Below are 17502 nucleotides of genomic sequence, written 5' to 3'. Positions count from 1 at the left end.
CTTGATGCCACTTAATTAAGCAGCAGACGATCAGATATTTGGAGAGATACTCTACTACCTATGATGAAGATTGCAAGTTTGATGTTGTTATGGCTAAAAACTAAAAAAGCTGGATATCCATAACAGTTTTCTCAAGGGATTTACTACATCAAGCTAAAAATTACAGTTCATTTGATATCCAGAGTGCGCCTTGTGCACACATCCTCTTAGATCAGAAATGGCTGCCATTATTAACTGTGTAACCCCACCCTGAGATTCAGCAATTGGAGGTAATCATGTTATTTTAGCCCACTACAGAATATTTTATCTCCCTACCAAAAAGGCACATAGAGGAATAAATAACAAAATACATTTTCCACAGAAGGCAAGTAAGTATACCCGTTTCTTTTTAGTCTTTACTGTTGTGCCTATATCTTTTCTACCAAAAACTCCCTGGTCCTACATGATAATATAAATAGTCCCAACCATACATAGATGTAAGCTTGTAAAATTAGGGACTTAACTAATTAATACGTGCCCTTTATCTATTTAGTTATTGATAGAATAATTAAAGATATAGCGTGTTGCAGAAAAGAATCAAATATTAAAAAAATCAGGATATAAACCCAAAATATATTGTTGCAAGTCTGCCAATATTTCAGCACAATATGGCGTCTGTTGCAATATTCTCTTTTTCAATTAACAGAAAGAAAGCTTGTCTACAGTTTCTCTAAAGAATGATGTGTTCTATCATAAATACATGTAGGCTTCGTAAATACATCTGGGTTTCCACACAATTTTAACAGCACAAAGTATCAGTGTAAAAAAATCAATCAATGTAACTATTGAAAATATTTTAGAAATTGTCCATCTGAAGTCTCTCAAGCTCTGGTAATTAGAAGCCATACTGTGGAGATTGACAGGGTAAATTACCAGTTAATGTTTACACAACAAAACATATGCCCAGTACAATATCCTACACTGATGTTACTGAAACCAGAGTCCGGAAATGTACAGTGGAAACAAGACCTGGTACTTTTCTTGTGCCAACACAAACAGCAATTACAGCACTGTGTGAGAGGAGTCATAAGAAATACTACTGCATATCAGTAGTTCAACAAAGTCAGCACTTTTGTGTAATTGCAGGGGAAAAGGGCTGAAAAACATTACAGATCTCAGCAAGAAATGGCCCTTTATACTTTTAAACTGATCCTTGATAAAACAATGCTGGGGTCATGAGAAGGCTACTCTGCCAATTTTGCTTCACTGTGGGATCCATTGACATCTGGCTGAGCTGCGGAAGCTGGAAAACTTCTTTAATATTCTCTTGACAATAAAATGGACATGTGGAAAACATTCTAATCTGTTAATCTTTGGTGCTCCTGAAAAGAGGACATTTGGCTTTATACTTTGTGATGATAAATATTAAGTCTCCAGATTTACTTGAACATAAGATGAAGGCACGTGAATGAAGAACGCAGTTGTCCTTTCCCAAATATGGCCGAAGTTAGATATGCACCTGCGTAATTCATCTGGTGTAATAAATGCCAAGAGTTCTTTTTCTTTGAGCATGCTTTTTGGCAGTTTAGTCCTCTTTCTGGTGGATACGGTATATCAGTAAAGATCAGTGAGCAAAAGCTGTAAAGTCTTTCCTGCATCCTGTGTGCTAAAACAGAATACAGAAATGTATAATTTCACTCAGTCAAAGAATCATGAAAATGTAATTAAATAAGGATCCAAAATATTAATTATATGTAAAAAGGCCCTTCATGACTTTGCCTTTTAGACAACATATCACTGTTCATTTTTACTTTTACTAGGATTAAAAACAACTATTGCATGGGATTATATAATTATGGCAAGTGATGGGGATATGTATTTTATATAGCTAAGGATAAATTGGATGATGCTTGATTTCTGGTATGGCATTTACTGGCATATATGAGAAAAGGTGTAATAAATCACTTCTGAAGCTAAATGTCATGAGCAGATAAGGCAGAACTGTAATGTCACCTAGTAAATTATCAAAGTGCAGTTAGGGCCAATTCTGAGTTATTAGTTTAAAGTGTAGGAGTGATTCTGTTGCCCCCTGTGAGTGTGTAAGTTTTAAAAATAGAAATAGGGACATTATAGGAAAAGGGATGTGTCTGCACGTCTTTGCATGGTGATCCTATTCCTATAATAGGAGTACTTACTCACCCAAGGAGATAATAAAATTACTCTTACACTATACTCAGGTAATTCTGTTTCTAGCTGCACTTCGATCATGCTCAATATTGTGAATACAGACAATATGTATACATAATGAGCATATAATATACATATACAAAAATATGGGTGATGTCTTTTAAAAATATTAAACTAGAGTTAAGACTCTTGTAGATTTACAGGCTTTTGAGGAGTAAGGGAGGGAGGGATTTGTGCATTCATCTAAAGAAAGTAGAAGAATAAATAGGAATAGTAAATTCATAGCTTAGATGGAAGTAAAGTGATCTCCCAGTTTGAAGTACTGTTTTGTATTAGTATAACATGTCTAATGTTTGAGCATGTGGTTCCTGGAGAGCTACACTAATTAAAATGCTAAAGTATCACGTGTATTAAGCTCTTGAGTGTTTAAAAATGGCTGTAGGATGGTTCAACTAAAGCTCATTCGATGATCTTTAGTTACAGTGACCCAGCAGGTATTTTTAAACCTGGAGGGGATTATATATGTGACACTGCAGCAATGCTAGAGTGTTCTAATTAGAATTTTCTCCCAAAATTTAGCTGATGATTGAAACTAACAGGAACCAATTAAAAATTTCAAACAGAGTTTTGCTAGCTTACAAGTTTGTTATCCTGTACAGAACAGAATTGGTTCTTAGGGTTACCATACGTCTGGGTTTTCCCGGACATGTCCTCTTTTTTGGACCTCTGTCTCTGTGTTGTCCAGGTGGGTTTTTAAAATAAGAGCAAGAGTCCAGGTTTTCTGCTCTCCTGGGCTGGCTGCCAGGGGCTGGGAGCAGTGTGCAGCATGACTGGCTGTTGGGAGTCACATCCTCCCCACACAGGCTCCAGCAAGCTCCCAGGTAAGGGCAGGGGGGAGAGAGCGAGAGAGAGCCTGCATGCATACAGTGCGGGAGCTGCTTGGGCAGCAGGGCTGGGGGAGGAAGGGGTCTGTGGGTCAGGAGTGAGGGGCACCAGCAGGATGGGGGAGCAGAGGCTATGGGTCCAGAGTGCGGGACACCAGCAAGGCTGGGGGGCAGGGGCTGCAGGTGGGAGGTAAAGGGCACCACCAGGGCTGGGAGTGGGGGAGGGGGCTGCAGATCATGAGTGAGGGGCACAGGGGACACAATAGGGGACTGTGGGTTGGGTGTGCAGGGCACTGGCAGTGTCAGGGGCACCAGCAGGGAGTGGGGAGGCAGGAGTACTGGCAGGGCTGTGGTCAGTGGGTCCAGAGTGAGGGGCAACCGGAGGCCTGGGGGGAGGGGGTGGCTTGTCAGTGAGGGGCAACAGAATGGGCAGGGCAGAGAACTGGCATATCACTGCCCCCCCCCCCGCATCATATTCCCCCTGCTCCCCGCCACTCTCCTCATTCCCCCACCCGTGAGAGGTGTCCTCTTTTTTGGACCCAGAAATATGGTAAGCCTAGTAATGGGAGTGCTTTTGTTCATCTCTATTCACCAGCAAATCCTGCTAGTTCATTCATGTTATCAGGGTCTTCTAATCAGAGCAAGAGGAAGGTGTAAAGTCCAGATTGCAAGTTCACACATGTCTAAACAATTTATAATATTATGGTAATTAACTGCAATCTTTCAGCCTTTACTCCAGGAAAACTCTTAATATATGGTAAGTTAGACCGAATAAAGATATTTGGATAAATATGGATTCTGATAATTGATTACTTTTATGTGGTATCACTTCACAAATACTACTAATGAGCAAGTGCTGGTGAGAATTTAAATCTTGCTACTCCAGAAGCAGATTGAACGAGCAAGAAAAACTGCTAAAGAAGTGGAGGGTCAAAAGAGAAGAGGTGGGAGGAGAGAGGAAAAATACAAGAATTAGATCCTTCTGTTATAATAAAAACAGACACGGTTTGAATTAGGGAGTAGAGGAAATGTTTGAATTTAATTCTTGTGGCTTATCATGTCTACAAGGACCCCATGACAGAGTTAATAGCTGTACAATTTACAGTTGCCTGTTATTTATGTGCAGGCAATGTAATAAACAAAAAAATGAAAATAGTCCTCTATTCCAAGATCTAGATTCTGAAAGAGACCTAGAGTATGTCAATGCTATGCTATGTAGAAATAGCTGAGCAAGCTCTGAATGAAATAATTGGAAAGTGTAATGTCACTGAATCTTACAGTACTTTAAGACCCAGCGAACACGGACAGCAGACAAGGAAAGCAGTTTGCAGGCAGTTTCCTGGGAGCAAGAGTAGGAAGAAGGGGAAGAGAAGCCAGGCACCAGATCCTGCCCAGGGAAGGTAAGTAATCCAGAGCTGCCTGTGCCTTTGGCTTGCTGAGTGTTGTTCGGTGGGCTGTGTGTGTGTTTGGGGTGTGCTCTGAAAAGCTGGGAGTGTTGCTATCTAAATGATTGCTGAGTGATTGCTGCCTGTGCCTGACAGAAGCCCTAATGAGGGGACAGAGACAGTCCAGGCCCAGCAGGTATAAAAGGAGACTCCCGAAGTGACCAAGGAGCCAGTGAACAGGGGTAGCAAACAAGCCAAGCAGTCTGCAGGCAGTTAGCTGGTCAGTCTGCAGGGAAGGTGTGCTTGGAAGAAGGGCAGTAAGAGAGAAGAGGCAGGGAGGATGTCACGATGCCAGAACCACTGCCACTGCCTCTGCTTGCACCTGTGAGGTTTCTGTCCAGGAAGGACTGCTCGCCATTGAGGCTTCCACCCATGTCCTGGTTTGGTGCTGTGGGGACGGTGGCTTACAGGTTCCTTCCAGTGATGGCCAGGTGGGGGGATGCCTGTGGTGTAAGTGGTGCCTCCTGTTGGTGTCTCTCAGGGAGAAGGCAAGAGATCTCCAGGCAATGATGAGGCTCTGAAGAATGCTCTACCATGAGGAATTCATCAGTTTGATGCTGGAGGAGACCTCTGGGACTGTGGAGGAAGAACTGCCAGAGGCAGTAATAGAGAAGGGAAAGGACATGGACTCCAAGGAAGGTGGAAGCTTGTGACCTCTGGCAGCAAGCAGAAATCTTCATCTCCACCTGCAGCAGTTTATCTGGAGAACAGATATGGAGCCCTAGCAGAAGAGGGTGAGGAGCATGTTCCATTGGTGGAGGATGACAGGACAGGCTGCCCCAAGGTGGGAAGGATCGAGACAACCGCCACCATGAAGAAGTGATGGGTGATGGTGGTTGGAGACTCCCTTCTGTGGGGGACAGAGGGATCCATCTGCTGACCTGATCTGTTGTCTCAGGAAGTCTGCTGCTTGCCCAGAGCCTAGATTCAAGATGTCATGGAGACATTACTGAGACTCAACCAGCCCTCTGACTACTACCCCATGCTGCTCATCCATGTGGGCACCAATGATACTGCCAGGGGAGACCCCTGGCCAGATAAAAAAAAATGACTACAGGGCTCTGGGTGCAAAGGTGAAGGGGACAGGGGCTCAGGTGGTGTTCTCTTTGCTCCTTCCAGTCAAGGAAACTTGAATACACAACTAGGGAAGAGTATAAAAGTATTGCTTGGGCATGCAGAGATAAAGTCAGGAAGGGCAAAGCACAATTGGAGTTGCAGTTAGGAAGGGATGTGAAGGTTAACAAGAAGGGTTTCTACAGTATGTCAGTAACAAGAGGAAGATCAGGGAAAGTGTGGATCTGTTACAGAATGGGGAGGCAATTTGTTGCACTTAGAAAGTGGGTTTTTAAACCTCGTGCTCAGAGAATTGACACACTCGGTTGATAAATAGCAGAAAGGCTTGTTTTAATAACTACTAACAAGCTACAAAACTAAATACCAGAAAAAGACTTTCCCAGTATAAAACAAGCTATTAGTCCTTAGCATTACCTTAGCTGGACAGAGATCTTTACCCAGTGCAGGCAGGAAGCAGTTTTTGTACAGCCTCAAAGCATGGATCCTTCACTTGTTGGCTGGGTGGCAGGATGGCTTCTTGGACTGCACACATCTTGCTGGCAAATCTTATTAGTTCTTATATTGTTTAATTGTATATAGCTTCAAAGCACTTTTCCTTGATGGTTTAGCTGATTAAAGTCCAAACCACTAGGGAGGAAAAGGTTGATCATCATAATTGTTAATTGCCTGGCTCCTGTTCTTGGATTGTCTAAATGTAAAGGCTTATGTTCTTGTACAGTCCCTGCAGTTATAGGTTAATCACAGATGATGGGCCAGACAGGATACTTAGAGGCATTACCGGACCTGTCTTTGGGTATTTGTTTATCAGTGGGGCAAATTTGCAATAGCTTGCACCATTGTTGCCTATTTACCAAATTCCAGACATACATTACACCTTAGATATTGTGCCTGTCAATGTGAGTAGGGTGCATTTGTTGTGTACAGGGCATCCTTTGCTGTAGCTTTTACAAATTTCTCTTTTAACGCACATTTAGTCCCTTGTTTTCTTTTGCTGCTAGGTCAATTGAAATGTATGTATAGTTAACTTGCTTTTACTGGTTCACCCTTTCCTTTGGCTCTCTTAGCTTAGAAATACACATGTGATGAGCATGTCAGGACTCTGCCAATACTTTTAACCATCACTTCTCAGGTGTGGTAGAAGGTTGAGGACTGTTATTATGACTGTTATTATCTTATGGCATGGGTCTGGTATTGGGTACTGTAGGCACTCCACTCACACTTATGCCTAGTGGGTTGAAAGCCATTAGTAGAGTTTGATTTTCTTGCGGCAGTCTTTTTACGACAATCCAGTCTTGCCCCAGCCATTGTATTGCATTTTTGTGCAAGAGACAACTGTCCAAACTTTCACAGTTTTCTTCTGCAGCAGCTCAGTGACAGAGGATGCAGAAAAGGCTGAAGTACTCAATGCCTTTTTCACCTCAACCTTCACAAGCAAGGTCAGCTCTCTGACTACTGTACCTGGTGGCACAGTTTGGGGAGGAGGTCAGCAGCCAACATTGGTGAAAGAACAGGTTAGGGACTACTTAGAAAAGCTGCACATGTACAAGTCCATGGGGCCAAATGGGATGCACCTGAGGGTGCTGAGGGCTGTTGGCTGATGTGATTGCAGATCCACTGGCCATTATCTTTGAAAACTCATGATGATCAGGGGAGGTCCTGGATGATTGGAAAAGGGCAAACATCATGCCCATATTTAAGAAAGGAAAAAAAGAGGATCCAGGGAACTACAGGTTGCTCGGCCCCACCTCAGTCCCTGGAAAAATTATGGAGCAGATCCTCAAGGGAATTCAGTTCTAAGCACTTGCAGGAGGAGGAGGTGATTAGGAACAGTCATCATGGATTCACCAAGGGCAAGTTATGCCTGACCAACCTGATTGCTTTCTATGGTGAGATGACTGGCTCCGTGGACATGGAGAGACCAGTGGATGTGGTATACCTTGATTTAAGCAAGGCTTTTGATATGGTCTCCCATAACATTCTCACAGGCAAGCTAAGGAAGTACAGGCTGGAGGAAAGGACTGTACAGTAGATAGAAAACTGGCTGGAGTGCCTGGCTCAGAGGGTAGTAATCAATGGCTCAGAGGGTAGTAATCAATGACACTGCATCCAGCTGTTGTTTTTTCTGACAGCTTTCTATGTAAGAATGGATATAGCTTCAGATCTGTGAGAGAGAAGGAGGGAGGCAAGCAGCGGGGATGGCCCACAATTTTTTGGGGCCCCTTGCAAGAAATAGTTTTGGGGCCCCTTGCCCCGAAGAAATTGGCAGGGTGGGTGGGGTGTGAGTGGCTGAAGAAGCTGACGGTGGCAGCAGCAGTGGGGGACAGGGGGTGGCAAGCAGCCAGAAACAGGGGGCCCCTTAGCTGCAGGTCCCCCTGCAGCCACACGTTTCGCAGTATAGTACGGGCCAGCCCTAGCAGCCTTTTCTGCATACTTTGATGAAAGATCTACTGAAGTTCCACAGCATCGCTGTCTCCTGCCATTACACATCCATTGACAGGAAACTACTTGTGGATCTTATGAAGCAGAAGGTACAAGGAAGAAAATCGTTCATGAAAAGCTGATGAGTAAAGTAAAATTAAAGCTTTCTCATTAGCATTTTCAAAGGTGAAAATCAATTTGATAATGCTAAGTCACTAAAACCAAGCTTTTTCAGTGATAGCAACTTAGCACTCTGGGCATTAGTTGTTTGACAACGTTTCACCTTACAATGATTAAAATTGTGATATTTTTCTGAAAAACATTCTAAACTAACAAAAAAAGAAGAAAATTAATCTTAGCAAAATCAATACTTAGCATTTTTGTATGGCATTGGAATTCCTTTCCCCCATGTGAGGCTGCAGGTGGGCATGTTTTCAGAGAGACCCTGGGGAACAGCAATTGAAACAAAGTGTTTTTTGACAGATGGTTCTGCTTGTCACCAGCTCCAGAGGAGGCAGACTGCTGTGTTAGGTCTCTGGCTGCATTGTTTAGATGGATTTTTTGACAGTGTGGTCTCACCTCATTCCTGCAGCTACCTCTGATGTTAGACAAGACATCTATTAGAAAACTAGCAAGAGAACTAACTGGTGTCTACACTTGCTGATTTAGTGATGTGCTTTAGGTCAGTAAGGTTTTTTTTTTTTCTGCTCCCATCATGTCTGAGAGCTGAGAGGCTGAGAGCACTTCAGTTAGGGATACTGCATGGCAATGACATGGAAGAACCTGGACTGAAGATCATTTAGCAGCTGCAGGACTGAATTGACTTGATCCGCTGTTTTGTATGCCAGCCAGTGCCAGAAATGTCAGTAATACATAAAGGTGAGGTTGATTTAGTTGCTCCAGATGACAAGGAAAAAAAGGAGAAGGTATCCAAAGGTTTCTACAAAGATTCTCTCCCAAACCAGGAAGACTACCATTCTGGATGTGGTATTATGGGGTGGACCCCAGTGTTACAAAACAACAACAGTGATATGGAATGAAGTATTGCATTCTGGGCTTTTTTTAACACAATCCTTATAAATTTAATCTTTCAGACAGTGAAGAGTTTCTGCTATATGTTTTAATTTTGTAAGAGGCTGACATCCCTACCATTTTTATGTACCCTGCCTGATAAAGGCATGTCCTTTTGAAAAGAGAGAAGACAGTACGTTTAGATTTCAAGGACTGCGTAGAAAGGCCACCCAGAATCAGCTGCTGTTGGAATCCAAAAGTAGTGGTCCAGCTATTATAACTTACACCCATGTTGTATGATAGCTGACATACTTACTCCTGTACTTAGTCTATCAACTGCCAGACTTTTTTTCTGTTTCTCTGTTCTTCCTTTTGCAAATTGTACTCTTCCAAAACTACCTTAAGCAAATTGAGCCTCACTTCAGTTTAAGTGATCTTTTTGTATTCCCTGTCTAATTAAGCTATATTTAAGTTTTTCCTTTCATTGAAAGAAAATTGGGACAGGGGTGGATCACTGTGTCTGTACATAATTGTTCACTAGGAAGGAGAACTAGACTTTAGAAAAATGAATCTTTACTTTGTCTCGGGCAGACGCAATGGAGTATATATTCTCAGGCCTTCAGTGCCCTGCCAGGGGAGCAGCCAGAACTGCTCTTTGCTGCCTTGTATTGGAAATCAGGATGCTTTTGTAATGCATATTCTTAAAAGGAACAAAATGTTCATAGGCAACATTAATATTCATATTTCTTAACTTTTAATTCTTGACTTTGCAACTTTAAAGTTATTCTAGTGTATCTTCTAGTCTGTAACTTTCTAGGCTTTTAAAAAGCAACTGAAAAACCCCCACAAAAACTCCAACATCTAGACTTATAGTGACCTAGGTTTCCATCACAGAGTTTTACCATTTGAGATACAAGAATAGCAGTATTTTGCAATCTTTTATGTGGACCACCCACTAAAGGAGTGTGAGATACATACTTAAATCAGCAGGTTTTACAACTAATTGCTAGGGCTGTGCGAAACAGCACCATTTTTTTTTACTTCTGTTTCACCATTTCGAAGGGACAGTGTTTCATTTAGTCATTTCATTTTATTTTCGAAGCATTGTTCCGTATTGTTTTGGTGAAACTGTTTCACTGCTTTGATGTGTTGTGACATTTCGCCCATAGACTATAATGAGGAATCGTGAAAATGTCTATAGCTGTAATTTCTTGCCTGATTTAGATGACAATTGCAAGAATAATAGCCCCTTCTGAGGGCATAAAGCCTGCCAAGTTTCAAGGAGATAGGTGTAGGGGTTTCTGGGAAACTGCACCTAAAAGTGCTGAAAGCAAAACCTGTGTCACTTGCTGGCAACAGCAGCCTCCTGTCATCCCGTGCACAGATCTGGGAGTCTGCGCCCCCAGGAGGGCTTTGGGGCTGTGCCAGACTCCTCCCAGGGTATGGGTCTCTGAATATGCATACAAGATGACAGGAGGCTGCTGCTGCCACCTGGGACCAGTGCTGGACACAGCCCTTACCCAGCGCCAGGAAGACTGCTGCTGCCACTGGCCGCAGGCAGCAGTGGCAGCCTTCTGTCATCCTGTGCACAGATCTGGGGGCTTGCACCTCCAGGAGGAGTACAGAAGTGCTGGGAGGGCAGGCTGAGCTCCGTGGGGCTGGCGGAGCTGCTTGGAGCACAGCCCTGGCTCTCCCCAGCTCCCGCCACTGGGCTGCTTTCCGAGCAGCTCCACCAACCCCATGGAGCTTAGCCCTGTGGTGGGAGGTGGCAGGAGAGCCAGTGGCAGAGCCACTCCAAGTGCAGCCCTGGCTCTGAGTGCAAGGAAAGTTAGGTGTGAAATAAGCAGGGTAGCTCTCATGAATAAGCAGTTGCAGACCAAGCAGTGTTAGCACCACCAGGATGTGGTGAGGACAGCAGATGGCAATGGTTTCTCTCCTGAATAGCCATATATATCCTTTGATGGTGATGTGACATAACAAGTACAGGTCACCACTATAATAAGCCTGCCCAGCCCCCTGACTGAGGGTCTACAAGTCCTCAGTGGTGGAGCAGATGGAAGAAGATGTTAGAATCTCAACAGCTGCAAAAACAGATGAATGCTGCAGCAGAATGAGATCCCCATAATCTTGGTCTCTTTGCCATTGGATCAAGGTCCCAATCTGTCAAGAGCCATATGGAAGCTGATGTGCAGTGGCTTCTCTACAATAAAAGAAGTCACACACGGGTGTTTTCCATGCCAGCACATTCCTCAAGCCATTTGGTGACCAGCTAATGGCAATGGGAGCAGGTTTGTGCAGTCTGGAAGCTCCTAGTCATGAACTGGCATGAAGGTGGCAGTTATAAAAAGGTCGTCTAGCACTTGGATGAGACAGGAGTGTGATTCAGAAGCTGCAACTGTGAATGAGAAGCCCTTTTCAGGATCCACATGTGGAGGGGGCTAGAAAAGGTGCCCTAGACATAGCCTGTCTAATACAGTATTCTGTATTTCTTTCTGACTGGATAACCTCATCCAGAGGGATCACCTTTACTGCAGTTGAAAATACCAGCAAAGATGCACCATTATTTTTGGGACTTGGAACATCAAGACCCTCATGGACAACCCTAATAGTGAACGTCCAGAGCACTGCATAGACATAGGTGCACTGAGTGAAAACCAGTAAACAGGAGATGGGCAATTCAAAGAGCACAAAGGCAGCTATACCTTCTTCTGGAAGGATAAATAGGAAGGAGAATGCTGAATTTGCAGAGGAGGATCAATGTTGAAGGACTCAAGGACCCAAGCAAGCAGGACTTTTTCCACCAGTACCTCAATGAAAAACTGGTGAATTCCATTTAGCATCAATGGGAGAATGTCAGCAGTATGTGGAATGCCTTCCAGGCCACAATCATCAGTGCCTGTAAAGAAACACTTGCATTTCTCAGGAAACATCAGGACTGGTTTGATGAGAATGGCTGGGAGATCCGAGAGTTGATCAATCACAAATGCAAGGCCTTTTGTGCTTGGCAAAATGACACCAACTCCAAGCAAAAGAAATTGGAACACCAGCAAGCCAAGACAGAGGTCCAAAGGCAATATGAAGAACAAATGGTAGGAGGACAAGGCTAAGGAGATTCAACATCTGGCTGACATCCACGACATGCACGGCTTCTTCAGTGCCACCAAAGCCATCTATGGTCTGAGCACTCAAGGACCAACTCCCTTGAGACCGAAGGATGGAGGAGACCCGATCAAGGAAAGGGGAGCCATCAATTCCCACTGGAAGGAGCATTTTCAAGTCCTTTTCAATCAAGGTGTTGCTGTTGATGAGAGTGTTCTCAGCTCCATCCTGCAATACCCAGTCAGAGATGATCTCAGAATCCCTCCAACCCTTAACAAGGTGATGAGCCACCAAGCAGATGAACATCAAGAGCAGATGGAATCCCCAGTGAAATCTTAAAACAGGGAGGAGATGAGCTCAAAGCATAGCTTCATGCCCTCATCTTAAGGCTCTGGAATGATAAATCCAAGATGACCTCAGGGAAGCCATGATTGTGAGAATCTTCAAGAAAGGAGGCAAGTCTGACTGTGGAAACTACAGAGGGATTGCCTCGCTGTCCACCACAGGAAAGATTATTGCAAGAACCTTTCTGAACCATCTCCTTCCACTTGCTGAAGAGCTCCTCCTGGAACCTCAGTGTGGATTTAGGGCATCAAGAGGTCCAACTGGCACAATCTTCACAGCTTGCTGGCTGCAGAATTAATGTCAGAAACAACATAAGCATCTCTACATGGCCTTCTTTGCCCTCCCAAAAGCTTTTGACTCTGTCAGCTGAGAAGTGTTGTGAAGGATCCTTCTGAAGTATGGATGCATGCCAAAATTTGTCACCATTCTCTGCCTGCTCCATGGCAGTATCCAAGTGGTGGTTCTCAGTAATGGATTTATCACAGAGACCTTTGAGGTTGAAATGGGAGTTAAGCAAGGCTGCATCATTGCTCCAACATTCTTCTTAATGTTCCTTGCTGTGATGTTACATCTGACCACCAACAAGCTTCTAGCTGGAGTGGAGCTAAACTACCAAATGAATGGTAAGCTGTTTAACCTCAGCCAAATCCAAGCCAAAACCAAGACCACCTTGACCACAATCATTGAGCTCCAGTATGCTGATGATGCTGTAGTGTACACTCACTCGATAGCAGACCTTCAGGTAATCCTCATCGTCTTTACCTAGTGATTAATGGCAGTCTGTTGCATGCAGCTACCCCACAATAGCTGTTCATCTGTCTATTCCAGACCATTGGTATATAAAACCAATTGTACTGGTGTAAATGTGGTATGTATTCAGTCCATTAGTCCTTACTTTCATGGCCTGGACTATGCTCAGGGCATATGGGACCTTTAGAAATGTTTGTTGCTGAGCAAAAACCAATTTGAGTGATCTTGTGGATAGAGAAGTTGTTCAGATACAGTTGACCCAAACTCTGTGGTTTCACAGAGGAAGTAAAAGGCACCACTGATATCAGAACCATCTCTGTGCTAAATCTCAAAGCATGGAAAGTGTGGAACTGCATCAGTTTCCCGAAGAAACAGTTGTAAGAATGATTTAGCATTAGCAAAACAAGGTATTTTTCTTGAGCTTGTTTTTTGGAACTGACCAAGTCCATTCTCGCTGAAACTTTCCAAAACAATTCAGCCTGAGGCAGAGACACGGGCATGGAAAATTCAGACCCAGTGGTTAAAACTTGACAAAGTTATAAGCAACTGAAAATAGCCTCTCATGATGGAAAGTGTAAGGGAATCTTAACTATAGGTGTTGCTGCCAGCTTTGCTTATAATAAATGGGTCAGCAGCAATGTGAAGAGATGTGTGCAATAAGTTAAAAAATAACATATTTCAGTGCTGTTTCCCATGACTTGCTTGAATATTCAGTTTGCTTCAGGAACAAAAAAACAGAAAGAAAGAAAATGTTGATGAACGTATTCATTTCTTATAAAGGGAACGAAACAGGAAATTTTAGATGTTAGTATTACAGTGACACCCTGTGGCCAGTGGAGTGTGATAGCTTTTAAAATATAAAATCTATTTCCTGAATGATACATAAGGCATTACTGATTTGTTTATCAATTAGATTTATATGACACCCTTCCCAAAAAGGCTCTGGGCTGCTTACAAAAATATAAACATAAAACAATATATTAAAATAAGATGCAACAAAACAAAGTTCCCCCATACTTTCTCAAAATCAAAAACAATCCACTCCACTGTCTCCCTTTTACCCTTCCTGTCCCTGACCAAGGTGGGTGTTCTTTGCCCAACCAGAACTTACTTCCTAACTCCCATTCACTTACTTCATAAAAGAAAGTAACCAAAAAGGATTTTATTTTGTTCTTTGACAAATGAACAATGAAGGCCTTCCCCATCATAGTCACTCCCATAAAGATGCAGAACTAGGATCGGCATAGATTAGGCCTTCATTAATTTTCTTATCTTGCCTTTCACTCAGGTCAGTCACCTGGACCTCATCTGTGATTCTGATTTCTCTTTACATTTATGCACCCAAGCTCTTCTTAGATCTTGGAGGTTATTTATGCACAACAGCTTTGAGAAAAAAACAACCTTTATCTGTTCATCTGCATAGCTAACATTCTTGTCCAGATTCTTGTGATCTCTCTTCTTGGTTAGTTCCAACTGCTTCTTCCTGACCTTGACAGATGCAATCATTTTCTGGTAGTATACATTCAGAACCCTGATGGAAAGATTGTTTTCTGAGCCTGTCGCTTTGATGTCAGCCTTAATTTTGCAGCCATTCACTGTCTCCTCCTTCTCTGTAAACATCTGCACTATCCCCACTATGTTTTTTAAATTTCATTCTGTACTGGCAGGTGACTTCCACCTCACTTGAGCTATTTTTTATACACTTGATAGAGCGATTCCAAACTAAGGTGCTGGGGCACGCTGGGTGCTGCCAGGTCTTTTAAGGGTGCCATGATGTGTGAGGAGATAAGTAAAGATTTAGGAGATAAGCAGAAGAACTAAATAGATAAGCACAGGCTCAGGTTCGTCCCTGCCTGGAAGATCCCCATTCCTACTGCTGGGCCCCTCTGGAAGGAAGTTAGCACCATAATATAGAAATTAGTTTTTGAAATTGGGTGCGAGTCACTTCACAAAAGTTATGGAGGGATGCATCAAGTTCACTGAGGTGCCTCAAGTCAAATAAGGGGTGCTTGAGTCCAAAATGGTTGTGAACCACTGTTTTAGAGTTTTAAATACTTCCTTTTAGGCTGTCCCTAACTATTCAAAACTCCCTTTTGCTGTCCTGTCTTCAAAATTTTTTACAGAAGTTAGGGTGTAGTTATGTTGAGACCTTTTTGATACTGACTGATCTTGACTTATTGTTTCCTTGTGCTCCTTAACCTGTCTCCATCTACTGACTCATGTCCTATACTTAGCTTATCTGCTTTTTGAAGCTGAGATTATCTTTTTGTTCTGTGTTTGTACAATGGGATCCTAGTCATGAGTGAGGCTCTTAGATGCTACAGTAATACAGTTAATACATGTAATAAGAAAGCCCATACTTACCACAATTTCATCTTCTTGTGGTTTTAAAACCAATCTTACATTTTGTTTGGAGCCTGAGTCATGGTTTCTGAAAACTTAGAACAGAGGATATTGAATTCACTATCTTTTGAAGCATGATATGAAATCTGATAGAGAGATGATTTTATGTTTGTAAAGTCTTTAGATGCTACAGTCAGGAATTTACAAATTTTCAAACCTCCAATTTTCAAATCCTGTTTGAAAATCCTGGCTCATTTATGCTTCTCTCAGAGGTCAAGCATTGATTACCCACGCATACACTCATGTATAAACAGCTCATTGCAGACATTTTCTTATGAAGAGCAACAATTCAGATTCTCATGTGTCTGGCAACAATTTAGTGCCTGTCAGCAAGTAACAATGAGTGCATGCACCCGTCACAGGTACATATTAGCGGTGAGTGTTGCAAAATCAGGTTGCAGAGTGGCTTTTTTAATCTCCTCTAATAGAAATATTGTGCATGTGAAGTATAAGGTCTTGTTCATTTTGTATCCACTCCCTTTAAAACCCATTATACTTTGCAAGAGCACCAAAAACAAAACAGTTTCACAGATGCTCAAAATCACAGAGAAGTTACTGGTGAGGTCTAATTTCATTCTCTGTGCTTGGAAAGCCTTGGTGCAATATTAACCAAACAGTTAGTTAACAGCGGTGCCGAAGGGTGTTTCTAAACATCTGTTTTAATACTAGCACAGTGAAGCTGAGAATAGGCATTGTTTCAAGACCTTGAGAAGGGGCCACAATGATTCTGCATGTTATCCAGAAAACAAATCTTATTTGCTTGTCTTGAATGAACTGCCACATGAAGGAGCAGATGGCTGCAGCTGATGATACTACTATTATTAATGTTATAGACATCTGCAAAACGTATTTATAAAAAATCTTTAAACAGCCCATTAAAGAAAAGCAAATGTTTGCCTTCCCTGTATGTTAAAAGAGAACTGATTTAACAATATAGGGCCAGATCCTATAAAAGAAAAGCAAATAAAAATACATACCAAATGGGGAGCTCCCTAGAGATAGCCAGTAGAGATATTAAGTATAGGAGTGTCCCTGAAATTCAGTCACTCTCTACAGCTTAGCTCTTTCAGTCAGGTCTGTTAAGACAAACGTCTTTGTGCACTCAGGATCCAGCCCTCCATAAGGTTTTCACTAACAGCTGCAATATGTATTAACAAGCTGTATGCACCTCCACCTTCATGAAACTTATTCAAAATGCAAAGTTGAACCATTACTTTGTGTAGTTTTGTTTCCAATATAGGCATACATGCGCCATATATTTGGAAAGTTTTTTTTGCCTTAATTCTTGTCAGTGGGAATGTGTTTTTTAATGTCTTCTGAAGTGAAAGTGTTATAAAGCACTGGAGTGGATATAGACGATGCTCTAAAAATGATTGTTGCAAAGAATTGCTGTTTGTTTGCTTTCTTTTGCCATTTCTTTTTGAGATTTTGGGTGTTCTAAAGTAGCTTAAAATGTTATGAGATATAGTTCTTGGTTTTTGCTGATTTCTTATTTTCTGTGCAGTTTTGTGACTGTTTGCACTTTGTTCCTTTTCAGGTCTGCAAGTAAAAACCCTCAGGCATTTTATAGCTTGTGTTGTTACCTGCCTAGGGTGGAATTTTGCAGTTCTCTCAGTTGTAAACCAGGATCTGCATATGATACCCCTGTGATGCAGCCTGTGACAAATTACCTATGGCAGATCATTTCAAAGCACCTAATACCTTAAAAATACATTTCAACTCATGGAGCTAGAGTCACAACTTGGGGCCTTGTTACTCCTTACACTGTGAGCTGCACAAATATTGATTGGCTTAGTGGTAGCTTGCAGTTGCACCTTCAACTTGAGTGGCACATCTGTGGGGAGTTGGCCACACCCCAATGGAACGGGAACTGCACTATGCAGATCAAGAGATAATCCTGCCCTTGA

The 17502-nt window shown here is 42.5% G+C and overlaps 1 protein-coding gene across 4 annotated transcripts in view; it reads left to right on the top strand.

Moving 5' to 3' along the window:
• Positions 1 to 17502, top strand: part of HMGCLL1 (3-hydroxy-3-methylglutaryl-CoA lyase like 1) — a 158204-nt gene that overhangs the window by 124455 nt on the left and 16247 nt on the right. The window contains exon 8 of one of the 4 annotated variants that reach the window (XM_019497040.2): positions 4331 to 4450. The exons of the other annotated variants lie outside the window; for them this stretch is intronic. Coding sequence (XP_019352585.1) covers positions 4331 to 4405 — 75 coding nt within the window. The 3' untranslated portion in view covers positions 4406 to 4450. The remainder of the gene's footprint in view (positions 1 to 4330; positions 4451 to 17502) is intronic. 4 annotated transcript variants of the gene reach the window in all.

This window comes from Alligator mississippiensis, chromosome 1 (genome assembly GCF_030867095.1).
Source record: "Alligator mississippiensis isolate rAllMis1 chromosome 1, rAllMis1, whole genome shotgun sequence".
NCBI classification, from domain to species: domain Eukaryota; kingdom Metazoa; phylum Chordata; order Crocodylia; family Alligatoridae; genus Alligator; species Alligator mississippiensis.
The sequence above is the reverse complement of the archived record's forward strand: the minus strand, read 5'-3'. Positions and strand labels throughout refer to the sequence as shown.